Source organism: Telmatherina bonti (assembly GCF_933228915.1).
Source record: "Telmatherina bonti genome assembly, chromosome: 22".
Lineage (NCBI taxonomy): Eukaryota > Metazoa > Chordata > Actinopteri > Atheriniformes > Telmatherinidae > Telmatherina > Telmatherina bonti.
The window spans coordinates 30,366,057-30,393,620 of record NC_136631.1 but is presented as its reverse complement, the minus strand read 5'-3'; the positions used below and the strand labels follow the sequence as shown (position 1 = coordinate 30,393,620).

The 27,564-nt window shown below is 42.7% G+C and overlaps 1 protein-coding gene across 1 annotated transcript in view; it reads left to right on the top strand.

Moving 5' to 3' along the window:
- tecpr2 (tectonin beta-propeller repeat containing 2) overlaps positions 1-27,564 on the top strand; it is a 52,206-nt gene that overhangs the window by 9,367 nt on the left and 15,275 nt on the right. Inside the window, exons 5-18 of the mRNA XM_079261676.1 lie at positions 2,516-2,644; positions 2,731-2,862; positions 2,938-3,095; positions 3,192-3,345; positions 11,119-11,271; positions 14,262-14,394; positions 14,478-14,710; positions 19,979-20,180; positions 20,290-20,530; positions 20,624-20,819; positions 21,250-21,489; positions 23,677-23,744; positions 23,820-23,935; positions 27,125-27,298. Of these exons, the coding sequence (XP_079117802.1) occupies positions 2,516-2,644; positions 2,731-2,862; positions 2,938-3,095; positions 3,192-3,345; positions 11,119-11,271; positions 14,262-14,394; positions 14,478-14,710; positions 19,979-20,180; positions 20,290-20,530; positions 20,624-20,819; positions 21,250-21,489; positions 23,677-23,744; positions 23,820-23,935; positions 27,125-27,298 (2,329 nt within the window). The remainder of the gene's footprint in view (positions 1-2,515; positions 2,645-2,730; positions 2,863-2,937; positions 3,096-3,191; positions 3,346-11,118; positions 11,272-14,261; positions 14,395-14,477; positions 14,711-19,978; positions 20,181-20,289; positions 20,531-20,623; positions 20,820-21,249; positions 21,490-23,676; positions 23,745-23,819; positions 23,936-27,124; positions 27,299-27,564) is intronic.

The window sequence follows — 27,564 nt, the reverse complement described above, 5'->3', positions numbered from 1 at the left end:
GGAAACACCTACATTTAAAAAAATAAGTCACAAATTTTGCTACAAGGTTTTTATGCCCTAATGAGGTGGTTTTTCAGATGCTTTTATGTAGAAATATATAAAAAAAGTGTAATGGTAACACTTTTTTTTGCAGTTACATGTCCCGGACATGACCTGGTGGGTCATGTGACCAGTTCATTCCCAGTAAAGATGGCGCGGTGCGGAACAAACAACAGTGAATTTTATACTTTTAGAAAAGAAAATAGGGAGAAAAGCTTCAAAAAGTCGCTGCAAATTCTCCGCAGCAGATAGAAAACGCTAAAATAATGCTACGTGGCTACTTTGCAATGTAATTTTCATAAAATCTCGCGTGAGCAACACAATTTTATGAGACTTGAGGTTAATACACTAAACACTGTTAAAATGGAAAAATCCAAAAATCGCAATTGTTGTTTGTCAAAACTTACAAATATTGCTTTTATTTAGCAAAAAAATGTAATGGAAAGACAGCATCTAGAGTCTAGTTGAGTGTTAGTTTCATATAAAATTATGATGATGTCATTCATTTTCTCTCTCTGTTGTTATAAGTTATTGTTTTTCACCATCCTTCCTTTTCTTTTCTTCCCCACCCCTCTCTGTATGAGCAGCACAGCACACTTGGTAGCTCTCAGCTAGTTTTGGAGTACATTTCACTCGAATACACTCAGCAGCTATTGCAGTGCGTAGTACGCCGACAACATCCGTCATTGTTTGGCAAAACGAGGTAGCAGCACATTATTCCTTTCTTTAAAGGGAATTTCTTGCCTTCAATGTTACTTTGGGGTCTGTGACATTTATGGTTGATAAAGTGTCCAGTGCACAGACCTCCTTCCATAGAATGATGTTGGTAAAGTTTAGAATCATACCTGATGCGAAGAGATGTGGTATTTACTGGTTTCTCATTCCTTTTGTGTGTTTTCTTCCTCAGCCTTTATTCCATGGACATGAAACCTAGTGGAGGGAGGATTATGATTTGAAAACAGCTAATCTCATTATGAGAGAGGTCGGTTTTAGGTATGAGACAACGGAGATGGCATCCAGTTAATGTCTGTTTAAAATGAACAAGAAAACAAGAAAAAAGTTCTTGCTTCTGTTGTAGTATGGCTTTACTGTCTTGAACCGATGGGAGCGATGGAGCCTGCAGGGGGGTGTGGTTTACCCTCCTCTGCCTCAGTAGCAGACAGTCCTGCACAGCTGGCAGAAGATTAGTGTTAGAATAGTTTAATTTCGATGCAAAGTTAGACAAACTGAGATGCAAACAGGATGAAATAAGATGAAGAACAACAAAACTAAGTGGCTAAGAAGCAATTCTATAAAGAAAGGGTGGCTAACTCTGGTCCTTGTGAACCACAGTCCTGCAAGTCCCTGCTGCAACACAACTGACTGAAATCATTGGCTAAGTAGCAGACTTGTGCAGAGTTTGGTGTCAAGCTCTGCACAAGTCTGCTACTCAAGCCTGATGTGTGTCACGTGTGTTGCAGCAGGGAAACTCCCAACGCCTGAGGGACTGCGGTTCTTAAGGACCGGAGTTGTGAGAAATTAACGTGAATTGTAAAAAATCTTGATTATTCTTTTCGGTTGATCCTGAATAGAGTTTTGTAAAAGTTACACATTGTTTGGATATTGTTAAATATCAAAAGCACACGTTGACATAGAAGTGGGTTAATAGCATGGCAGGATGTCTGTTCTTATATCTAGTCTGCAACCTTTCATCACATCTCATCAATAAGCTGCTAAGATGTAAGTTTAGGAATAAATCAATTAATCTTCTTATGTCATTGTTACTGCTCTGATATCATCATGGTTTATCATGATATCAAAAGAAATATCTGAATCAAGAGAGGGACATAAGCTCAAATTTCTAATATGTAAATCAGCGATTCTAGCTGTTTTAAGCACATTTGAAATGATAGCTGAGGGTGTCAAGATGATAGTAACAATAACACAGCGGTGTTCTGACAAACATCACTATCAAAATATGGAAGATTTAGGAGCTCATGTTGTTATGAGTTGGACAGGGGAAAGGTGAGCCTACCAGTGATGATACACCCTCAACCATATGTCAGAGGTTTGTTGATTCCTGAGGTGATAAGATGCAGTTTTATTTTGAAATGGTCAGATCATGAATTCCCATATTCAAACCAGTGGGTTCTCCTTTAGGAACGGCTAATTCTCTGATTTATCTGTTTCTAATTGTGATATCTGTTTGTCAATAACCTTTCCATCTCAACTTTTTTTTTTATTTATTCTTTATTTAAAACAAAAAATACAACAGGTTTTAAAAAACAATAATTTTTTGTTTTTTCTTCTATTAAATCCTGGAAGCAATAAATAAAAAATCCTTTTTTTAATCCAGCTTCTTATTGTGAAGCTATTTTTTGTTCTTACTTTGGTGTCAAAGGGAAAAATGAAATACTATAAGTTCCTGGAATGGTTGCAGGAACTGTATAGATGTAGACTGGCTTGCTGATGGAGGAACTTCTCCATCTCTCCACAGGGAAAATGTGAGGCAATTACGGCCGTTAAGTTGCTCAGCTGTTTTGATGATCTGGTTGCCGTGGGAACAGCTTCAGGTTGGGTTGCAGTCTTCCAGCTGGTGTCCCCACTTCCTGGTCGCAACAAGCAGGTAAGAAGAGAATCAGGTAGCTGTGGTTCCTCACACATCTACTGCTGTAGAATAATGTGTGTGTGTGGTTCTTCACCTGTCTGCAGCTCAGGAGGTTTGATGTTGTTGGCCTCCATAAAGGATCCATCACTTCTCTGACATGGAGCGCCAATGGGATGAAGCTCTTCTCCGGAGATGATAAGGGACGGGTGGTGTTCTCAGCTCTGGACCTGGACCAGGTGAGAAAACAAAGTGACAGTCTAGATCCAGCTTTAACAGGAATGCCCCTGACAGGGTGTATTTGGTCTGTGCAGGGGGTGTGTAAGCCTGTGGTGCTGCTAGAGGAGTCCTCAGCTGTGGTTCAGATGGAGTACAGTCACCAGGTCCTGCTGGTCTCAACACAGCATAGAACTCTGCTGTTCTGCACACAAAAACAAGAAGTCATGCAGCTCGGCACCAAGCCCCGCAAAAGGTAGTGAAACTGGGTTCGTTCAGCATCAAGTTGTTTCATAGATCTGCTTCAGGGCTGCTTACAGAGCTGACTAACCATGGTTCTGAACCATCACAGCAGCGGCAGGTTTGGGGCCTGCTTCCTGCCCGCTCTTTGTAAACAGAGCGATCTTCAAGTATTTGCAGCTCGGCCTGGTCTCAGACTGTGGAGGTCCAATGTCAGAGGACAGGTGGAAGACACCAGGCTGCTCAAACCACTCTTCAACACACAGGTACACAGAAACACACCTGATCTGATCCCAAACACCTTCAAGATCAAGGAGGGTTGGGGTTAAAGGCGGACTGGTTCCATACCAAGGTCTGTCTAAGTACTATTGTATAAACTTCCAATGGCCACGGTGAAGAGGAAAGTATTTTTCTCCACTGCAAGTGTTCGTAGTTTGGGCGGGAAGTTCTTTGTGTTTTTAAAATGACTCTGGTGGTGCATGGACAGTGTGGTCAGGAACTGGTCAGTAATGAGGAGCGAGCCATAGGACTACTGTGGTCTCCTGTGATCAGAGCTCTTCATGGCACACCAACAATATTTTTATGTAAAGGATAATGTCCGACGAGGTGTCCATTATCAGAAATTAATGGACGACGCAGAGTTGTGAACCGTCTGATGGGAAGCAATGGAAGGGTTAGTTTCTATAATAGCATAAGAAAAATTCGGCTGTGGAAAAATCTAAATGCGAACAACACGTAACTTTTTAATTCTTTAAGATGGCTGTGAAATTGGTGTAACCTCTGGAGCATTAATGCAGAGAAACAGACGCACGGTCCGCTTCACCGCTGCAGCGTGACTCTGTCCCTCTTTTAGAGATCTGCAGCTTCTTCTCAAACTAACTGATTAAATATTATTTAATACGGTTGAAACAATATGATAGATATTTTATCTGCAGTGACTGATTTCAACTAACAATCTCAGTAGAACATGAACATAGTAGTGAGATGGTGGGGGATCAGAAGACTTTTTTTTCTTTCTCCCTTTTCTACTTTGGCTATTATTCATCCGATGGTCTAAATTAACCTGAAAGGATGAAATAACTTAAAAACTGGCAAATCAGATACATTCATTAGTAACCAGGGGTCGCTGTTTGACACAGTCTTTCCAGATATTCTTTAGGCTTTCTGTTTTGTCTGTCGCTAACATTTCTGTTGTCACCATTGCCAGCTGGCGTTTGAGCCAGCACAGTGATATAGAATTATCCGGCTACTTGACTGAACTTTTGGTGTGAACCTGAACACTTTTGGAACTGGTGTTCATTATCACTTTTTAACGTACTATTACGCCCCATGGCCTGTCATCTAGCTCATCATTTCAACAAGCATCACCTGAGGGATTTGATACACCTGGCTTCCTTCCTGGAGCTGCCCTCAGGCTGATGTGTGCTGGGTGCTGATTGGTCGCCACACGCCCACCTGCCCCTGATTGGCCAGACCTTCTACAGAGCACCGGAATAAAGGCTGTCACCAAACTTCGTTCCGGGCAGCTGTGTTCTGGTTGAGCCTGGTGCCACAGCTTGCCACTCCTTCAGTGACTGCGAAGGAGTTTTGACTGTTTGGTGTTTGCATTGACGCTTTTGCGATTACCGCTGGGTTGGTGCCAGCTTTGGTGGACACTTTTGTTATTGGGTTTGCTTGGTTGTTTTCTGGTCTTTGATGCGTTTAGGGACTAGTGGGTCCCAAGAATAAAGCCTTCATTTGTACATTTTCATGGTATTCTTTTGTTAATGTTGCCACCCCCCCCTTTACCCCTGGACAAACTCCATTGAGGGTCGTAACATAGTGGGAGCTCGTCCGGGATCCTGAGTAACTCTATCCTGTGATTTGTGTGGGTTGTGTTGTGTATTCTCTTGTATTGTATGCTGAGAAGTGGGGAGAGACTTCAGGAAATGGCTTCCAGCAGTTTTGATTTGGTGCGGTTCCTTGAGAAACCCTCACTAGAACAGCTGGATAGCTGCCGCAAAGTTGAGCTAGCTGAAATAGCGGCCCACTTTGCCCTCTCCTACCCAAAGCAATTGGTCAAAAGAGAGCTGAAGGCTTTGGTGGTGATGAAGTTGGTGGAGTGGCAGCTCTTAGCTGTGCCGTCTGTGTCTGGCATTGAAACTCTGCATGGTACTGCAGTATTAGCAGAGGATCAGGACCCCTTTGCTGCATCACGCAGTGAACCAAGCACTGGGGGCGTAACCCCACCTGCCTTGGAGGGTGACGATGAGAAGAGTGGTCGGCCAAAAACGCCTTTTACTCTTCCACGTTTTGAGTCCCTCAGTGAAAGTGGCTCTGCCAAAGATGAGGCCCGTCTGAAAGTCCGCCTCGCTCGGCTTCAGCTGGAGGCCCAGGAGAAAGTCCAACAAAGACAGGCACAGCTCCAGTTGGAGATAAAAAAACTGGAGATCGAGGCTGAAAAAGCCGTGAGGCTGCGTCAGCTTGAGCTTGACTCCCAGGTGAGAGCTAGTGCTATGCACGCTTCTGTCACAGATGGTGGTTCTCCCTCTGTTCTTCCACCGGCTGGACCTTTGGATGTGACCAGATTCATTGCTTTGGTGCCGGAGTTTAGGGAGGCTGAGGTGGACAGCTATTTCGCTGCATTTGAGCGTATTGCTCAAGCTTTAAAATGGCCTCCTGATGTGTGGTCACTTCTCGTGCAATGTAAAATTCATGGAAAGGCACAAGAGGTTGTCACTGCCCTCTCACTCAGTGACAGTTTGCAGTATGATGTGGTAAAATCTGCCATATTGAAGGCTTATGAACTTGTGCCAGAGGCATACAGACAAAAGTTCAGGGCTTACAAAAAAAACCAGACTCAAACCTATATGGAGTTTGCCCGAGAAAAGGGGTCTCTGTTTGACAAGTGGTGTGCTTCATGTAACATTACTGACCTTAACTCTCTCAGAGAAATGATCTTGTTGGAAGAGTTTAAGAATTGTCTGCCAGAACGTATTGTTGTTCACCTGAATGAGCAAAAAGTAACGCAACTGTCTACTGCAGCAGTGTTAGCTGATGAATATGTTCTTACTCATAAGACTGTCTTCCACTCAAGTTCTTCAAAAAATCAGTCTGTTGTACCCGAGTCTTCACAGAAGACTGGCAGAGAATGTTTTTATTGCCATAAAACTGGACATGTAATTGCTAACTGTCTGACATTGAAATGAAAGACCCAGCCTCCCTCCCAAGCGCCATCGAAGGGAGTTGGTCTTTTGAAGGAGAAGTCTGCTGACGTTGGTTGTACCCTTGATCCTTGCTATGAACCATTTGTACTGGATGGATTAATTTCCCTCACAGGAAATGCTGTTGACCAGAGAGAAGTTCGTCTTTTACGTGACACTGGGGCATCACAAAGTGTGATACTGGCTGATGCTCTACCGTTCTCCGCTTCATCATCAGCTGGTTATCATGTGATTCTCCAGGGGGTAGAAATGGGTTACCTACCCAAGCCTGTTCATTGGGTGCACCTAAAAACAAAACTGGTTTCAGGGCTTTTCCCCATGGCTGTATGTGCGGCGCTACCGGTAAAGGGCGTTGTCCTTCTATTGGGTAACGACATTGCAGGTGGTAAAGTTACACCTGCTTTAGAAGTTCTGGACAAACCACCGACTTGTGCTCCAGAACCACAAACTCAGATATTCCCCGTTTGTGTGCTCACCCGTGCTCAGACTCGACAAAAACAGGAAGGTTCTGATTGTGATTTGTCTGACACCTTTTTGGCATCAGTTCTTGCTGAGGAGCTTGATCAGAATGTCACAGCTGGTGATGATAATGCTCAGGCCAATATAAAAGTCCAGGCCCTGCGTGATACCACTGTTGACGGTCACACTTTTCCGGTCTCACGTGCACACTTGGGTGAAGTGCAGAGAGCAGATCCTAGCTTACATCAGTGTTTCGCCAAAGTGGTAAGTGCTGGTGATGCTAAGGCACAGCCTGTAGCTTTCTGTCTTGAAAAAGGGGTTTTAACCAGGAAATGGTGCCCTGTCATTCTCCCTGATTCTGATTGGAATGTGGTACATCAAATAGTTGTTCCGCAGCCTTTCAGGCAGCACATCCTACAGATGGCACATGAAAGTACCTGGTCGGGACACTTGGGTGTCACGAAAACTTACCAGCTCATTTTAAAGCACTTTTACTGGCCTGGTTTAAAGTCGGATGTGTCCAAATATTGTAAATCTTGCCATACCTGTCAAATAGTTGGAAAACCCAATCAGCAAATTCCCCGTGCTCCACTCCATCCCATTCCTGCTGTAGGAGAGCCCTTTGAACACATAATTATTGACTGTGTTGGTCCACTTCCTCGAACTAAGTCAGGAAACCAGTTCCTTTTAACGATAATGTGTTCTGCTACTCGCTACCCTAAAGCAATACCTCTACGGAGGATCACAGCAAAGGCGGTAGTGAAAGCACTTACTAAGTTCTTTTCGACCTTTGGTCTCCCACGCACCATCCAGACTGATCAAGGTAGTAACTTTCAGTCTAATCTGTTTAAGCAAGTCCTCCGTACGTTGCAGATCCAACATGCAACTTCCAGTGCCTATCACCCTGAATCACAGGGCGCATTGGAGCGTTGGCATCAAACGTTGAAGTCCATGTTAAGGAAGTATTGTTTGGCTGAAAAGAAGGAATGGGATGACGGAGTTCCTTTTGTGTTATTCGCTGCTCGTGAGTCCGTTCAAGAATCACTAGGATTCAGCCCTGCTGACCTAGTCTTTGGACATTCACTTCGTGGCCCTCTTCAGGCATTAAAAGAGAAGATGGTGGAATCCCACACCTCTCCCAAAAGGGATGTGTTGGATTTTGTTTCTGCCTTTCGTGAATGCCTACATCGTGCTCGTGTAGCTGCTCGTGAGACCCTAAGTAAGTCACAGCACTCTATGAAACGTAAACATGATCGTGCTGTAGTTTTCCGTGAATTCAAGGTTGGGGACCTTGTTCTGGCACTGTTACCCGTACCAGGCTCATCGTTAGCCCCATGTTTTTCTGGTCCGTACACCATCAAAGAACGACTGAGTGACACAGATTATGTTCTGTTTACTCCGGAGGGACGTAAGAAAACCCGTGTCTGTCACATCAACATGTTAAAACCGTATGTCACTTGTTCTAGCACTTTTGTACATGATGGAAAACCTGTGCTGGATGTTGCAGCTAGTTCTGCTGTCATTGTTGCAGACATGGCCACTACCCCAACAGCAGATGATGGGTTATGTGCTCGCTTAGCATCTCAAGTGACTCCACGATTGTTGAACTCAGAGATGTTACAGGCCCTGCCAACAACCCTAACTCATTTAACGGAAAATCAGAGACATGACATTGTCTCGCTTGTGGCCGAGTTCCCTATGTTGTTCAGTGATGTTCCCTCTCAGACTTCTGTTATCACGCATGATATCGACGTCAGGGACACAAAGCCGATAAAGCAACATCCTTATCGGGTAAACCCTGTTAAGAGGGCGCTAATGAACAGTGAGACGGAGTACATGTTAGCTAATGGAATAGCTAAACAAAGTTGCAGTCCATGGAGCTCTCCATGCTTGCTTGAGACTAAACCAGATGGCTCACCCCGTTTCATTACTGACTTTAGGAAGGTGAATGCTGTTACTGTCGCTGATTCTTATCCACTCCCACGAATTGAAGATTGTGTGGATGCGATCGGTATGGCGAAATATGTGAGTAAGCTGGACCTTCTAAAAGGTTATTGGCAGGTCCCCCTGACTAACCGTGCTTCCGATATATCTGCCTTTGTCACGCCTGATAAGTTTCTGCAGTATACAGTTATGGCCTTTGGTATGTGTAATGCGCCTGCCACCTTCCAACGCCTCGTGAACACCCTTTTTCATGACTTGCCAAATTGCAATGCTTACCTTGACGACCTCATCCTTTATACCTCTTCTTGGGATGACCATCTAGTCATCATTCGTGAGGTTTTTACAAGACTCACGGGTGCTTCACTCACATTAAACCTAGCTAAGTGTGCCTTTGGTAAGGCTACTGTCACTTATTTGGGACGAGAAGTTGGACAGGGGGAAGTAAGACCGGTAGAGGCAAAAATTGCTGCAATTGCTGCCTTCCCTGTCCCGACCACCAGGAAAGCTCTGCGACGCTTCCTCGGTATGACTGGTTACTACCGTGCATTTTGCCGGAACTTCTCTACCGTTGTGCATCCTTTGACTAGTTTGCTTAGCCCAAAGAATGACTTTTTCTGGACCCCTGAATGTCAGCATGCCTTTGAGAGTGCGAAAGCCCTACTCAAACATGCCCCAGTTTTGTCTGCTCCGGACCTAGCTAAGCCGTTCAAACTGGAGGTAGATGCCAGTGCCGTGGGAGCTGGTGCCGTTCTGTTGCAGGAAGGTGGAGATGGAGCTGATCATCCCGTCTGCTACTTTTCCCGTAAGTTTGACCGACATCAGTTAAATTATTCCACCATTGAAAAAGAGACCCTGGCAATGTTGTTAGCCTTACAACATTTCGACGTATACCTGGGATCTGCCTCTGTGCCCGTGCATGTGTTTACTGATCATAATCCTCTGATCTTTCTAGCAAGGATGTACAACCACAATCAGCGCCTCATGCGGTGGGCACTAATTGTTCTAGGATACAATCTGCAAATACAGCATAAAAAGGGTGCAACCAACGTTTTAGCCGATGCCCTGTCCAGGGTGAGTGTGTAGATAATTTTGTATTGTGTATATTAATGGCTTTTGTTTTCAGGGGGAGGGTGTTACGCCCCATGGCCTGTCATCTAGCTCATCATTTCAACAAGCATCACCTGAGGGATTTGATACACCTGGCTTCCTTCCTGGAGCTGCCCTCAGGCTGATGTGTGCTGGGTGCTGATTGGTCGCCACACGCCCACCTGCCCCTGATTGGCCAGACCTTCTACAGAGCACCGGAATAAAGGCTGTCACCAAACTTCGTTCCGGGCAGCTGTGTTCTGGTTGAGCCTGGTGCCACAGCTTGCCACTCCTTCAGTGACTGCAAAGGAGTTTTGACTGTTTGGTGTTTGCATTGACGCTTTTGCGATTACCGCTGGGTTGGTGCCAGCTTTGGTGGACACTTTTGTTATTGGGTTTGCTTGGTTGTTTTCTGGTCTTTGATGCGTTTAGGGACTAGTGGGTCCCAAGAATAAAGCCTTCATTTGTACATTTTCGTGGTATTCTTTTGTTAATGTTGCCACCCCCCCCTTTACCCCTGGACAAACTCCATTGAGGGTCGTAACAGTACACATTGCAACCAATCAGAATCGAGTATTCACCCAGACCATGGTATAAAGCAGGTATAATTGAGCCCAACCAAACAGGCTCCATCACATGTAGATTCTCCTGTAATATATAGAAAAGTCTTAATGTATGTAAAATAGAGGAAAGATGACGAGGCTGCTATACTGGCTTTGGACACCCACAGCCTTTGATATGATAGAATGACTTTAACTTATTGCAACACAAACAAAACTTGCTTTTGGTGACATTTTTGTAGACTGGGTCAAGATAGATAATCCTGAATCTTACTTCTATATCAAAGGAAATCTGTTGGCTTCATTCACCTGCAATGTGGTGTTCACCACGGAGACCCCCTTCTGTTTGTTATTGCACTTGAGCCCCTGGCCATACGTACATCCACTTACACAGGCATTAAACTTTCTGACCTTAAAACTCCACGACATGGACACAGTGACATCTATGTGCATTTCTAGAGCAGCTGCTACCCAGCAAGGCTAAGAAATCACATTATACAACTTTTGCATCTGGGACGCTGCGTGACATAGCAGGAGAGTTTCGCTTCATGGTATAATAAGGAACTGGCTGTTTTGAACACGCAACGTCACCGATTCAGCAAAGAAATGCAAGAAGACACGTGATTTTTATCTGAAAGACCAGATCAGTTCAGCAGGACAGTCTGTTTCTTCCATAAGATCTCAGCCCAGACTGGGATCTGGACTGCGATCCAGAGTGGTTGCTGTTGGAATCTTGTGGTGTTTGTTCCTGTTAAGATGATCTGCCTTCCTCTCCTTTCCATCTCAGATACCTCAGTTTGAGTTGTTTCCTCGTCCGGGTTCGGTTGGAGCCTATCGTCCAGTGGAGCGACAGCTTGGTCTGCTCAGCTGTTTCTTGAGAGACGGTTGGATCCTCAGCTGGAATGAATACAGCATCTACGTCTTTGACTGTCTCAGTGAGGTACAGAAGCCTTTAAAGTACCGTTCTTTTAGTTCTGTCTTGTCTCTTGCTTTTACCAGGGTAAAAGACAACCTTTCCATGGATGTATGGATTTTTTCCATTGTTTAAATATCAAATACAATCTTCATCCAGTTATTATTACCTCAGTATTACGTTGGTCTACCTTCAACCATTTCCTAGTAGTAGCTTCTTTGCTTGCAGCTAACAGCATATTTCATTGTTTTCTGTTACTTTTGTATAAGTTGCATTTAACAGAACAGATCTGTGCTCAGTCTATTGAAGCAATGCTGTCAGGAAGACCAGCAATCTGTTTTCACTGCTGCTTGTTCCTGAATGAATGAAATGTAAGAAAAAACAGTTCAAGTTTTCCTCTGTGAGAAATTACAACATTGGGATGTGATCTTCCAAATCTTACTTATCTCAAAATAACAAAATGTAATTTATCAATAAATATTTAATAATCTGATAAAGACATTACTAGAACTTTATTATTGTACTTTAAAGAACTGAACAGCAGAAAACGACACGTTGATTTTGTTCAAATGTGTCGACACTGGTGAGGGGGTTTGTAGGAATTGTTCTTGCCAAAGAACAAAAGAGATTTTGGTGAATAATTTCCATAAAAAAGTTGTAAGTTGGATCTAATAACAAATTAGTTCGTACAAACCACTGGTGAATGAAACCACTGAACTGAATGTATTCCAGAGATGATTTTATTCCCTTCTCCTGATTTAGTTACTGACACAAACACCTGTATAAACATAAACTCTCCATGTCCAAAAGCCTGTTTGTAATTTTAGCCAAAATAATACTTGATTTTCAAACCTCTTTTTAAGTCTTCTTTTTCCAAATCAAACTAAACCTTTGTAGAAATGATTGATAAGAAGTTCAGTCTTTTTTAAATCCATTTTTCTGATCTGCCATCTCTATTTGATTTCTGGGTCATATGTGTACCATCTCAAAATCTTTAACCAGTTTTCTGATCTGAAAAGGTTCAGTGCATCCTGCCACAATTTCAAGACTCTTTCCAACATTGAAAACATTATTTTGTAGATTTTTATCTTTCAAGATTGTCATTACTGGTGAACTTTCCACGGTTGTCACTCCTGAGTGTATGCTGTGGAACTTCTGCACACCAGTGGTGTCACTGCACTGCATGATAGTATTCTCTGAAGATGGGAAGGTCTATTCCACTTTTTACATTCTACAGCTGTGAGGTTTTAGATTTTATCGTGGCCTTTTTTCTGTCTGTAAGTACACTGAAGTTAGTCTTTACTATTCTAGAAATAGTTTGGGTGAAATTGGGAGGAAGGCATTTATAAGAGAAATAATTTGTGGAAGAACGTTCATCATGACTAATTCCTGACAAGTTCAGAAATGCAACAATTTCATCTGTGTATACCAGATTTTAATGTTTGAGATTAAAGGTCTGTAGTTGACTTCATACAGTTTAGAAAGATCTTCAGGTAACATGATTCCCAGATATATAAGGAACACTTATTACCATTTCCAGTTAAACAAATTCATTTCCATGGAGGGTCGTAGTTATTTGTCAATACCTGAGTTATGTCCAAAGTCGTTTTGTGTCCTGAGAGTTGAACATATTGCATTATCATCTTCGTCAGTTTTGGCTAGATTTGCATTTGTTTTTATTAGACTAAATCATCAGCATGCAGGACCAACCTTTGCTCCTCTAAAGCAGCTGTTATCCCTTTTTAAATTGTTTCTCCATCTGAATGATAAGCTCAGAGATTCAGGAAGTGGAGCAAAGCAGAGTTGCAAAGCACTCTACCCCTGTCTTGTTCATCAACTCAGTCCCTTAAAGATGTATTACTGCTGCCCAGCAGCGTCCTGAGGCTGAGAAACCAACACTATAAACCTTTTACATCCAAGATGCAATTTGACGTGTCACTTTGCAGTATAACAAGGAACTGGCTGTTTTGAACACACAACATCACTGATTCAGCAAAGAAACTCGAAAGATGAGAGAGAAAGGCACAAAACACGAGTCTTTTGCTAGCTGGAGAGAGCTAACATGTCAGTAGGATGCAGGGTGGATGCTGGATTAGCTGTTGAGGGGGGGCGAATGATGGGAAAAATGGCTAAAGTTTGGTAGTTTGTCCTTAAGTTTTCATTATTTTCTGGTTGTTTGTTTGTCATACAGCACAGAAACTATACTGATTGTTACTGATTATGGCATGAGGAAGCTAGTTTCTTTTAGTACTTTTCATAAAAAGACCATCTCACCAAGTCAGATGCTTTTTCTGCTTCTAAACTGAATAATAGTTTAGTTTCGGTAATGTTACCTGTCTCAAGATGTGTTTTACTGTCCTGATGTTGCCCCTAGTTTATCATTAACTAATGAAACCCATCTGGTCTTTGTGTAGAAGGTCTGGTGGGATCCACTTAAATTTTTTAGATGACTTTACTCCCCTAATGTAAAGTGAATAGGCCCAGAACAGAACCGTGGGGAACACCTGAAGACAAAGGTCCAGAAGATGATGTGAAGTTACCAATATTGATCTAAAAGGACCTACTAGAAAGATAAGATGAGAAGCATAAAAGAGCTGTTCCAGATATTCCAGCCCACCGTTTGAGTCTGTTAATCAACATATGATCTGCAGGATCAAATGCAGACCTGAAAATGAGCAAAACAGAACAGTCTCCTGCATTAATGAAACTTCACTGATTTCCTGAATTAATAATTAGTCCTGGAAACTAGATATCTGAGGATGCCATTCAGATCAGAGACGCTCTGTGTCACAAATTAAATGTAATATTTTTTACTGATCCAATTGATATTTTACCAAATTATTGATCTTTATATGGGAAAGTTTTCTGCTCTCAGGCTAGACCCTGACTTGTTTGGGTTTTTTTTGGTAACAACACATTTTAAGTTTAATATTTATAAGTCAACAGAAAAATAATCATGGGACCGATATGATGCAGAGATGTTGTTCTGATTCTGATGATGCTGACGCTGTCGACAGGCGATTATCGGAGTGATGGAGAGCAGCGGAGACATTGTGTCGGTGTCGTCCTGTGACAATGAGATCTTTGTCCTGAAGGGAGACAGAGACATCATCCGCCTCTCCACCAGTCCGGAGGGAATGGCCTCGAACTGTGAGCAAAAGTACCACCAGTAACAGCATCACAGCCACACCTGCTGCTCTCACCCTGCTCACATTCCTGTTTCTGTTCTTCAGTGTCTGAACTGTCTCTCCGCTTGCACTCACCCCTCACCACGCCCACCACCCTCTACCCAACTGGATCCGTTGAAATGGCCCAGCCAATCAGAACCATGGCCATCATTGTAGAAGGTGGGGGTAGAGAGGAAGCAGCAGTGGGCGAGAGGCTTTATGCAAAAGGACCAGAAGAGGAGGAGGAGGGAGGAGTGGAGGAAGTGGAAGAAGCGGAGGAACAGGCAGAGCAGCTGGAGGTAGGAGATGATAAACATGAGTTGCCATAGTGACAGCTGATGTGGGTTGTTAACAAAGCTGGGTAATTATAGATCTAGTGAAAGTGAAAAAGTAGAAAATATTCACCATCACCAACTGATTTCAATACAGTAGAGTAGAAAAGTGTTTGTTTAGTTTAACTTCTGACTTAATAGTTAAACTGAACAAACACAAGTGCAGACTAGGGACCCCCAGCTAGTTAACCAAGCACTTTAAAGATCACTAAACTTGTTTATGTGTGGTTCATTTTCAGGGCATTCTCCGGCTTTCTCTCTGAGTTTAACTCACATTTAAATGTTACCTAGTGAACAGAATTTGGGAAGGTGGCCCCTCAACCACCACTAAGAGCAGTTTGACCAGTTTGACCACCACAGTGACCAGTCACATAAAAGATTAAGGGTACATTCAGATCAGGATAGTCCGCTAGACTCGGTCCGATTGGGGATTCGGCTCAGTTGTAGGGGGGTGTATCCATGCGAACTGAGATCGTGTTCACGCTGCTCTTTGGTCAAACGAGCCAAACCATGATAATAATATATCCCCATTCCCACCACCAGAGGTGGTGCTGCACTGGTATTTAGCAATAGAAAGGACAAGACCGGCGTGAAGGAGTAAGCTGCATTTCCTCCTCTTGAGAGTTAAACATGGAGACGAAACTATAGCTGTTTTGGGTTGTGTCTTATGCAAGTATACTGCAGAAATAGACTGCAACAATAGACACAGTATGAACACCAGATGAGGCAGAGGACCCTTAACGCCATCGCTATGAATTTACCCACAATGCAATACTATGTCAAATGCAAGTAGTGACTTTTTTTTAATTGCACTTCCTGTATTTGGTCCATTTGAAACAGCCGAAGACCTTTGACGTTTGTAGGAGGATGGAGTCTGCTTCTTTGGTCCGAACCAGAATTCATTCAGCACGTTCACATTCCCCCAAATTAAGCGGACTTTCAAACAAACGGACTCAGATTTAAATGAAAAAGGCTGATGTGAATGTGCCCTAACTTAACACACTCTCTGCATGTGGGACCGGTCAGGGACTCTCCAGATAAGATTTAGAATTCAACAAAATAATTTCAGATCTGTTCGATGTCCTGAAAAACGGACATCGTCACTATTCTTCAAGAACTTCCTTAAAAATGACCATAATATAGAAATTTAGACTTTAGACTTTAGAAATTAGACTTTGAGCAAAGACTTTAATCTTTATTGTAGTAGAATCTGACATGTAGAGAACAGAATCTGAGGTGTGGAGAATAGAATCTGACATGTAGAGAATATAATCTAACATGTAGAGAATAGAATCTAACATGTAGAGAACAGAATCTGAGATGTAGAGAATAGAATCTAACATGTAGAGAATAGAATCTGACGTGTAGAGAACAGAATCTGAGATGTAGAGAATAGAATCTAACATGTAGAGAATAGAATCTGACGTGTAGAGAACAGAATCTGAGATGTAGAGAATAGAATCTGAGATGTAGAGAATAGAATCTGAGATGTAGAGAATAGAATCTGAGGTGTAGAGAATGGAATCTGACATGTAGAGAATAGAATCTAACATGTAGAGAATAGAATCTGAGGTGTAGAGAATAGAATCTGAGATGTAGAGAATAGAATCTGCCATGTAGAGAATAACAACTGACATGTAGAGAATAGAATCTGAGATGTAGAGAATAGAATCTGAGGTGTAGAGAATAACAACTGACATGTAGAGAATAGAATCTGAGATGTAGAGAATAGAATCTAACATGTAGAGAATAGAATCTGACGTGTAGAGAACAGAATCTGAGATGTAGAGAATAGAATCTGAGATGTAGAGAATAGAATCTGAGGTGTAGAGAATGGAATCTGACATGTAGAGAATAGAATCTAACATGTAGAGAATAGAATCTAACATGTAGAGAACAGAATCTGAGGTGTAGAGAATAGAATCTAACATGTAGAGAATAGAATCTGACGTGTAGAGAACAGAATCTGAGATGTAGAGAATAGAATCTGCCGTGTAGAGAATAACAACTGACATGTAGAGAATAGAATCTGAGATGTAGAGAATAGAATCTGAGGTGTAGAGAATAGAATCTGAGATGTAGAGAATAGAATCTGAGGTGTAGAGAATAGAATCTGACGTGTAGAGAATAGAATCTGAGGTGTAGATAATAGAATCTGAGGTGTAGAGAATGGAATCTGACATGTAGAGAATAACAACTGACATGTAGAGAATAGAATCTGAGATGTAGAGAATAGAATCTGAGGTGTAGAGAATAGAATCTGACATGTAGAGAATAACAACTGACATGTAGAGAATAGAATCTGAGATGTAGAGAATAGAATCTGAGGTGTAGAGAATAGAATCTGAGGTGTAGAGAATAACAACTGACATGTAGAGAATAGAATCTGAGATGTAGAGAATAGAATCTGACGTGTAGAGAATAACAACTGACATGTAGAGAATAGAATCTGAGATGTAGAGAATAGAATCTGAGGTGTAGAGAATAGAATCTGACATGTAGAGAATAGAATCTGAGGTGTAGATAATAGAATCTGAGGTGTAGAGAATAACAACTGACATATAGAGAATAGAATCTGAGATGTAGAGAATAGAATCTGAGGTGTAGAGAATAGAATCTGAGATGTAGAGAACAGAATCTGAGGTGTAGAGAATAGAATCTAACATGTAGAGAATAGAATCTGACGTGTAGAGAACAGAATCTGAGATGTAGAGAATAGAATCTGACGTGTAGAGAACAGAATCTGAGATGTAGAGAATAGAATCTGCCATGTAGAGAATAACAACTGACATGTAGAGAATAGAATCTGAGATGTAGAGAATAGAATCTGATGTGTAGAGAATAACAACTGACATGTAGAGAATAGAATCTGAGATGTAGAGAATAGAATCTAACATGTAGAGAATAGAATCTGAGGTGTAGAGAATAGAATCTGAGGTGTAGATAATAGAATCTGAGGTGTAGAGAATGGAATCTGACATGTAGAGAATAACAACTGACATGTAGAGAATAGAATCTGAGATGTAGAGAATAGAATCTGAGGTGTAGAGAATAGAATCTGACATGTAGAGAATAACAACTGACATGTAGAGAATAGAATCTGAGATGTAGAGAATAGAATCTGAGGTGTAGAGAATAGAATCTGAGGTGTAGAGAATAACAACTGACATGTAGAGAATAGAATCTGAGGTGTAGATAATAGAATCTGAGATGTAGAGAACAGAATCTGAGGTGTAGAGAATAGAATCTAACATGTAGAGAATAGAATCTGACGTGTAGAGAACAGAATCTGAGATGTAGAGAATAGAATCTGACGTGTAGAGAACAGAATCTGAGATGTAGAGAATAGAATCTGCCATGTAGAGAATAACAACTGACATGTAGAGAATAGAATCTGAGATGTAGAGAATAGAATCTGAGGTGTAGAGAATAACAACTGACATGTAGAGAATAGAATCTGAGATGTAGAGAATAGAATCTAACATGTAGAGAATAGAATCTGACGTGTAGAGAACAGAATCTGAGATGTAGAGAATAGAATCTGAGATGTAGAGAATAGAATCTGAGGTGTAGAGAATGGAATCTGACATGTAGAGAATATAATCTAACATGTAGAGAATAGAATCTAACATGTAGAGAACAGAATCTGAGGTGTAGAGAATAGAATCTAACATGTAGAGAATAGAATCTGACGTGTAGAGAACAGAATCTGAGATGTAGAGAATAGAATCTGCCGTGTAGAGAATAACAACTGACATGTAGAGAATAGAATCTGAGATGTAGAGAATAGAATCTGAGGTGTAGAGAATAGAATCTGACGTGTAGAGAATAGAATCTGAGGTGTAGATAATAGAATCTGAGGTGTAGAGAATGGAATCTGACATGTAGAGAATAACAACTGACATGTAGAGAATAGAATCTGAGATGTAGAGAATAGAATCTGAGGTGTAGAGAATAGAATCTGACGTGTAGAGAATAACATCTGACATGTAGAGAATAGAATCTGAGATGTAGAGAATAGAATCTGACGTGTAGAGAATAACAACTGACATGTAGAGAATAGAATCTGAGATGTAGAGAATAGAATCTGACGTGTAGAGAATAACAACTGACATGTAGAGAATAGAATCTGAGATGTAGAGAATAGAATCTGAGGTGTAGAGAATAGAATCTGACGTGTAGAGAATAGAATCTGAGGTGTAGATAATAGAATCTGAGGTGTAGAGAATGGAATCTGACATGTAGAGAATAACAACTGACATGTAGAGAATAGAATCTGAGATGTAGAGAATAGAATCTGAGGTGTAGAGAATAGAATCTGACATGTAGAGAATAACAACTGACATGTAGAGAATAGAATCTGAGATGTAGAGAATAGAATCTGAGGTGTAGAGAATAGAATCTGAGGTGTAGAGAATAGAATCTGAGATGTAGAGAATAACATCTGACATGTAGAGAATAGAATCTGAGATGTAGAGAATAGAATCTGAGGTGTAGAGAATAGAATATGACGTGTAGAGAATAACATCTGACATGTAGAGAATAGAATCTGAGATGTAGAGAATAGAATCTGATGTGTAGAGAATAGAATCTGACATGTAGAGAATAGAATCTGACATGTAGAGAACAGAATCTGAGATGTAGAGAATAGAATCTGAGGTGTAGAGAATAGAATCTGAGGTGTAGAGAATAGAATCTAAGGTGTAGAAAATAGAATCTGAGGTGTAGAGAATAGAATCTGAGGTGTAGAGAATAACATCTGACATGTAGAGAATAGAATCTGAGATGTAGAGAATAGAATCTGAGATGTAGAGAATATAATCTGATGTGTAGAGAATAGAATCTGGCATGTAGAGAATAGAATCTAACATGTAGAGAACAGAATCTGACATGTAGAGAACAGAATCTGAGATGTAGAGAATAGAATCTGAGGTGTAGAGAATAGAATCTGAGGTGTAGAGAATAGAATCTGAGGTGTAGAGAATAGAATCTGAGATGTAGAGAATAGAATCTGAGGTGTAGAGAATAGAATCTGAGGTGTAGAGAATAGAATCTGACGTGTAGAGAACAGAAACTGAGGTGTAGAGAATAGAATCTGAGGTGTAGAGAATAGAGTCTGACATGTAGAGAATAGAAACTGACATGTAGAGAATAGAGTCTGACATGTAGAAGACCATGAGTACATTTTAAAGTGAGGACTTGAAGATAACTGTATCTCCCAACGTTTGTCTCCAGCGGATGGAGCTGAGCCAGCCCTCTGATCCGTTCAGCAGACCCCGCTGTCGAAGTGACTCTGTCTCTTCATGGGACACCCCAGTTGATGCCTCCTGTGAGCTGAGCTCCAGACGCTACAGTGCCCCTTTAGGTCAGGAAATGTTACAGGAGGAGCTGGTGGTTAAAGCCATCAAAGTGAAGAAAAAGAGAAGGAGACGGCAAGGTAAGCAGAGAGTTGGACCGACACAAAGAGAGATGCACAGACAGAGACAGCAACAGACTGAAACAGAGATGGGTTATAATTACTGTCTCCTACCTGTCCCTGTCCTCAGACAGCAGCAGTGGAAACCTCTCTGACAGTAGGTGCTCAGACTCGGTGTTTGTCGCTCCGGACGGCAGCTGCACCGATGGAGGAAGTGAAACTCCTCTGAGTGACCACACCTCCCTCAGTGCTCTAAGCCTCCAGAACCAGGATTCTCCAGAAGTCCATCGGCGGTGCGCTGAGCAGGCAGAGGATGCAGATAACGGTTCTAAGGATGTTACGGAGGTGGAGGTTTCCTCCATCCAGTCAGGGTTAGTTGTTGTAGGTCATTAGGTCCGACAGTTGTCTCCTGTCCTGCTGTTTTCACTGTCTCATACTTGTTTTGTCTCCGTGCACCACACCAGCTTGGTCCTCCAAGGTCTGAGGAGAGAAGAGGCCTTTGGCTCAGGTCCAGAAGCAGATGGGGTCCCTCCAACTCCAGATGTGGATCTGCTGCTTGAGTGCACCTTCTCCTACATGCACAAGTCTGAAGAGGATGATGGGCTGGAGGATCAGGATGAAGAGTTTCTCAGCCCTCTGATAGAACCAGAAGAGGAGACTGTAAGTTGTCGGTAGTACAGGAGACTGTAACATCCAATAATGAGTAACGATCCGGTCATGCTCAGTGCTGAATCAATGACATTATAAAGATCAATAGAAATAAATATATCATTGAAATAAATAATAATTACATGCTACTGATCACCCAGCAGGTTCCAACACAGTAGATTAGTATTTCCCAATCCAGGTCCTTAGGCCCCCCTCCCCTGCATGTTTTATAGACAACCCTACTTTAACACATCTGAATGACATAAAGAGCTGTTTAACAGGCTGCAAAGAAACTTGATGAGAATGTCCAGTAATCTGTCTTGGGTGCTTTGGAGGAGAAACGTGTCCAGAACATGCAGGGCAGGGGGTCCGAAGGAGTTGGATTGGGAAACATTGCTGTAGATGATGATGTTGGTCAGGATTGTTTCCTCTGTGTTTACAGGACGACCTCCTGCCTCCCTCAGCTGCTCCAGCAGAAAACATGTTTTACTCCACTGTGTCCAGTCTGGACAGAAAATCCAGCATGTCCAGCGATGATGAGGGAGACATCTACCGTCACAGTCTTCTTCATGCAAACAGCGGAGGAGAAACCGAAACCAGTCAATCAAAAGACTCAGAGAAGATGACTGAAAGACAGATGGATCTGGACACTCAAGCCAAAGACAGACCCAGATCTGACCAGGTGAGGCATGAGAACACCTGACCAGGTGAGGCATGAGAACACTTGACCAGGTGAGGCATGAGAACACTTGACCAGGTGTGACATGAGAACACCTGACCAGACGAGACATGAGAACACCTGACCAGATGAGACATGAGAACACCTGACCAGGTGAGACATGAGAACACCTGACCAGACGAGACATGAGAACACCTGACCACGTGTGACATGAGAACACCTGACCAGACGAGACATGAGAACACCTGACCAGGTGAGACATGAGAACAACTGACCAGACGTGACATGAGAACCCCTGACCAGGTGTGACATGAGAACACCTGACCAGGTGAGGCATGAGAACACCTGATCAGGTGAGGCATGAGAACACCTGAGACATGAGAACATCTGACCAGGTGAGACATGAGAACACCTGACCAGGTGTGACATGAGAACATCTGACTATGTGTGACATGAGAACACCTGAGACATGAGAACATCTGACCAGGTGAGACATGAGAACACCTGACCAGGTGTGACATGAGAAAACCTGACCAGGTGTGACATGAGAACATCTGACTATGTGAGACATGAGAACACCTGACCAGACGATACATGAGAACACCTGACCACATGTGACATGAGAACACCTGACCAGACGAGACATCAGAACACCTGACCAGGTGAGACATGAGAACACCTGACCAGACGTGACATGAGAACCCCTGACCAGGTGTGACATGAGAACCCCTGACCAGGTGAGGCATGAGAACACCTGATCAGGTGAGGCATGAGAACACCTGAGACATGAGAACATCTGACCAGGTGAGACATGAGAACACCTGACCAGGTGTGACATGAGAACACCTGACCAGACGATACATGAGAACATCTGACCAGGTGAGACATGAGAACACCTGACCAGGTGTGACATGAGAACACCTGACCAGGTGTGACATGAGAACATCTGACTATGTGAGACATGAGAACACCTGACCAGGTGTGACATGAGAACACCTGACCAGGTGTGACATGAGAACACCTGACCAGACGATACATGAGAACATCTGACCAGGTGAGACATGAGAACACCTGACCAGGTGTGACATGAGAACACCTGACCAGGTGTGACATGAGAACATCTGACTATGTGAGACATGAGAACACCTGACCAGGTGTGACATGAGAACACCTGACCAGGTGTGACATGAGAACACCTGACCAGGTGAGACATGAGAACACCTGACCAAATGATACATGAGAACACCTGACTATGTGAGACATGAGAACACCTGACCAGGTGAGACATGAGAACACCTGACCAGGTGTGACATGAGAACATCTGACTATGTGAGACATGAGAACACCTGACCAGGTGTGACATGAGAACACCTGACCAGACGATACATGAGAACATCTGACTATGTGAGACATGAGAACACCTGACCAGGTGTGACATGAGAACACCTGATCAGGTGAGACATGAGAACACCTGACCAGGTGAGACATGAGAACACCTGACCAAACGATACATGAGAACACCTGACTATGTGAGACACGAGAACACCTGACCAGGTGTGACATGAGAACACCTGACCAGACGATACATGAGAACACCTGACCAGGTGAGACATGAGAACACCTGACCAGGTGAGACATGAGAACACCTGACCAAACGATACATGAGAACACCTGACTATGTGAGACACGAGAACACCTGACCATGTGTGACATGAGAACACCTGACCAGACGATACATGAGAACACCTGACCAGGTGAGACATGAGAACACCTGACCAGGTGAGACATGAGAACACCTGACCAAACGATACATGAGAACACCTGACTATGTGAGACACGAGAACACCTGACCATGTGTGACATGAGAACACCTGACCAGACGATACATGAGAACACCTGACCAGGTGAGACATGAGAACACCTGACCAGGTGAGACATGAGAACACCTGACCAAACGATACATGAGAACACCTGACTATGTGAGACACGAGAACACCTGACCATGTGTGACATGAGAACACCTGACCAGGTGTGACATGAGAACACCTGACCAGACGATACATGAGAACACCTGACCAGACGATACATGAGAACACGTGACCAGGTGAGACATGAGAACACCTGACCAGGTGCGCCAGTGGAAGTACAATAAACCTTCTGTAAATGTCTACTATTCTTGTGTCTGTGAAGTTGGCAGAAAGCTGGATGGGATACGTGGGACCAGGATGTGGAATTCTGAGCCTGCAGGTTACTGACAGGTAGGTGACCAGATGACTCTTCGGTGTTTTTACAGGTAAGCTTCATGTGTCTTAAATTTGACGTCTGGGTTTCAGGTATGTTTGGTGTCTAGACTTCAAAGGGGGGCTGTTCTGCAGTCCTCTGCCTGAAACTGGACTTAGCTGGCAGCGCTTTGAAGACAATGTCAACCAGGTGGCGCTGTCACCAACAGGTGAGCTGCTGGCATAACTGCCTGCTAATGTCACAGCAGATTACAACTGTTTTCTTTTAACACATTTCTCATTCACATTATGTTTGACAACAACCTGAAAGTGCTCGTAACATGATTGCGACTCCACCCACTGGAGTGTCGGATATTCACGTTAAAATCAAGCCTGGTTGATTTAAAACTGCACAGAACTGCCATAAGATTCTGTTAATGTATCACAAAATTATGAAGGCACTTGAAGGCTAAGTAGTTAGTGTGTGGCTGTGTGTGGGGTGTGTTCCCAGCTTTATGTATCAGTGTAATTATATGTGTAAATGCAGGTATGTATGGATGTATGTACAGATCTGTTTAAGTGTATGTATAATTTCATGTGTACTGTATATAGAAGTACAGGTGTATGTATTGGTGTGTTTTTAGGTGTATGTTCAGGTGTATTTGCAAGTGCACGTAAACTGGTATTTCCAGGTGTATTGTACAGGTGTACTTACAGTTTTATGTTTCAGTGTATGTGCCGGTGCATTTCAAGGTGTAGGTACAGATGGGTTTTATGAATTGGTGTATTTACATGTGTGTTAGGGGTGTAACAAACTTTTCTGACACAAAATTTTGCAGAATAAAAAAGAAGGAAAAGAAGGAAAGTTTAAAGGGGTGCTATGATGGTATTTGGAGTTTTCTGAGCTTTCTACAGTGTTACAGTGTTGAATCCTCATCAGACATGTGAACGACACTGTTTTTTATCACCTAAACGCGTGTTTGAGTTTGAGTTTGAGTTCCAGCACGCTCGCCGTTCGGTTTCCATGGCGACGAAAAGCGCGTCGTTTTAGAGAGTTTTTTTCTACTTGGAAATCCTTGTGACGTCCCGGGGGATAAGGTTCGGTGATTGGTTACCTTCTACTGGTTAACAAGGGCATGTACAAATACATCAGGCGGGTGGAAAATGTGGGATAAAGTTATTTCCAACGATGGCTGGTGAGTTTACCAAAGAGAGACATCCTGCTGCATTCGTTGCTGTGGGTTGCTGTTTTTCACTTCGTTTTCAGGGTCTGATTCAGGTTCCAACATGTAGGGCTGTATGCTATGTGTTGACATTGTATTTTGTTTTTTTATTGAGTTCATATTAGCCTAATCCTTCTGTTTATGAGATGTTACAATGACGGCGAAAGCAGGTGCGGTGCGCGCTCCCGATGTAGCGCAGTGGCGGGAGGATGGGGCTTAATGCGGAAGAGTCTCAATCCACTCGTTTTGCCCACAGGCTGATCTGACAGCCTACGGAGAGGGTCGGTCTGAAGTAAATAAAGTGATTTGTGACAATAACTCCATCAATCCCAGCCCTTCTGGTCTCAGAAATAAAATTAAATTAGCCCGAAATGCACATAATAGTTCCACTTTAAAGTTGCACAAAATAAAGGTTGAGATAAAAAAAAGTAAGGTCCAGTACTGCATACCAGTAAGAGATTCAGTGGTGGTACACAGTACCAGGAATATGGGAGAGTGGCTCTTTCAGAACCAGTCCTGGCTGGACTCTGGGTCTCAAAAGAGATCCACTGGAAATTACTTCATTTAAATTATTTTTTTAATCATTCTGAATGGTGTTGGTGCGGTTTGAGTCCATGCTGGACGAAGCCCTGGCCAGGTATCTTCTCCTGTCTGAAAGAGACCGGTCGTCTCTGCACCCAGCCTTCGAAACGTGAACCATACATTTAATGTCTACGTTTGTTTCAAAATGCCCCAATTAAAATCAGTTGGAGAATAAGTAGCTGTTTCGTATTATTTATATATATTTTTATATGATTTTGACGACACAACAGTTCAGAAAATACTGCTTTGGGCTAACAGCCTGAGCTTTCACTCTGTGCATGCAGGTCTTCTGCGAAACACAACGGTTGCTATGGGAATCAGTGCATTTGATTTAATGCACCGGGACGTTTTCCATAACTGGTCTACTGACGTGACGAAATGAGGGGTTTTTGCTCCTCATCTCTCATGATCTTTTTCTGCGACACATATTCTGGATGTTTACAAAATGTTTTAATTAAAGGAAATAGTTTAACATATGGGGCTGTTCGGTGGCACGGTGGTTAGCTCTGTGGCCTCACAGGTCGCTGGTTCGATGCTCGGCTGGACAGTGGCCTTTCTGTTTGGAGTTTGCATGTTCTCCCCGTGTATGCGTGGGTTCTCCGGGTTCTCCGTCTACTGTCCAAAGACATGCATGTTAGGTTGATTGGTTCCTCTAAGTTCCCCCGTTGGAGCGAGTGTCTGTTTGGGTTTTGACTTTGCTGTTTTAAATGCGTGAAGTGAACGAGAGATGAAGGTTTTAGCGACATTACTGGCAGGAATGTCAAACTGTCAACATTGGTGGTGTGGATTCATATTGGCTTCCCAGCAGAGATACTAGACAATGTTTTTTTGTTTTTTTTTGGCAAAACAGTAACAATGTCCAATTTTTGCTATCTTGGTGTTTTCCATCAAATTTCTTATCTTCGTCAGGTGATTTTCCTCAGTTTTTATTTCATATCATGCATGTTTTGTATCGTTAGCCCTCTATCGTATTTAGTATTGTATCATGAGTTTAGCATTTCGTTAAACCCCTTAATGTGTACGGGTTACAGGTGAAAAAACGTTTGGTTACGGCTCCTTGATATTAGAAAAAAACCAGACATTGCTATTTTTTTCTTTCATAGGTACATGTGACACTAATGCATGTGTATGTATAGGTGTGTTTGAAGGTGTATTACAGAGGTGCACGCTCAGTATGTTTCCATGTACATGTGAACGAGTACGTCCAGGTGTGTGTCCACTGCCCATGCTGATGTTCAGCTGTATGTGAAGGTGTGTTTCCAGGTATACTTCCTGGTGTAAAAGTGGATGTACCTGTGTATGTGCAGGTGTCTTTTCAGGTGTACAGGTGTGCTTTCAGATTTATGCACAGGCGTCTGTTTGTAAAAGTCTATTTACGTTCAAGTGTATGTACATGTGTTTTCCAGGTACAGGTTCTTACACAGGTGTATGTACAGGCATATGCCCAGGTGTGTGTACAGGTGTGTTTCCAGCTTTATGTTTAAGCGTATGCATATTTACAAGTATATGTGCAGATAAAGGCACAGATTTCTTTAGAGGTATTTGTACAGGTAGAAGTGTGTTACCATGTCCCTTACCAGATGTATGCATTAAAGCTGACTGTAATCCCACCAGGTAACCTGCTGTGGAAGGTGGAGCAGAAGACCATGACAGCGTTTGCTTGTGCTAAAGTTTTGGTGAAAGGAAAACGTCACTGGTATAAAGCTGCAGAACATACAGCGTTTGTCGCTCTGAGTGATGATTCTGCCTGGATCATCAAGACAAACGGAGATCTCTACTTACAGACAGGTAAGTTTGTCAAGGTGTCGTGACAGCCGAGTTCCAAACATCTTAGCGTTGCCAAGAGGAGTTTTGTGGAAATGAGGCTCCTCTTCAAATTTAAATGCTGTTTTTTGTTATTTTTGTTGATTGGCACAACTCCACATGACTGCTGGAGCAGACTGGATTAACGGGAGGCGAGGGGGTGAACAGAGGAGAAAACGACTCATTCAAACCCAAACAGAACCAGACAAACAGCTACTTCACCTGAATAGGAGCAGTAAACAACCCAAGAC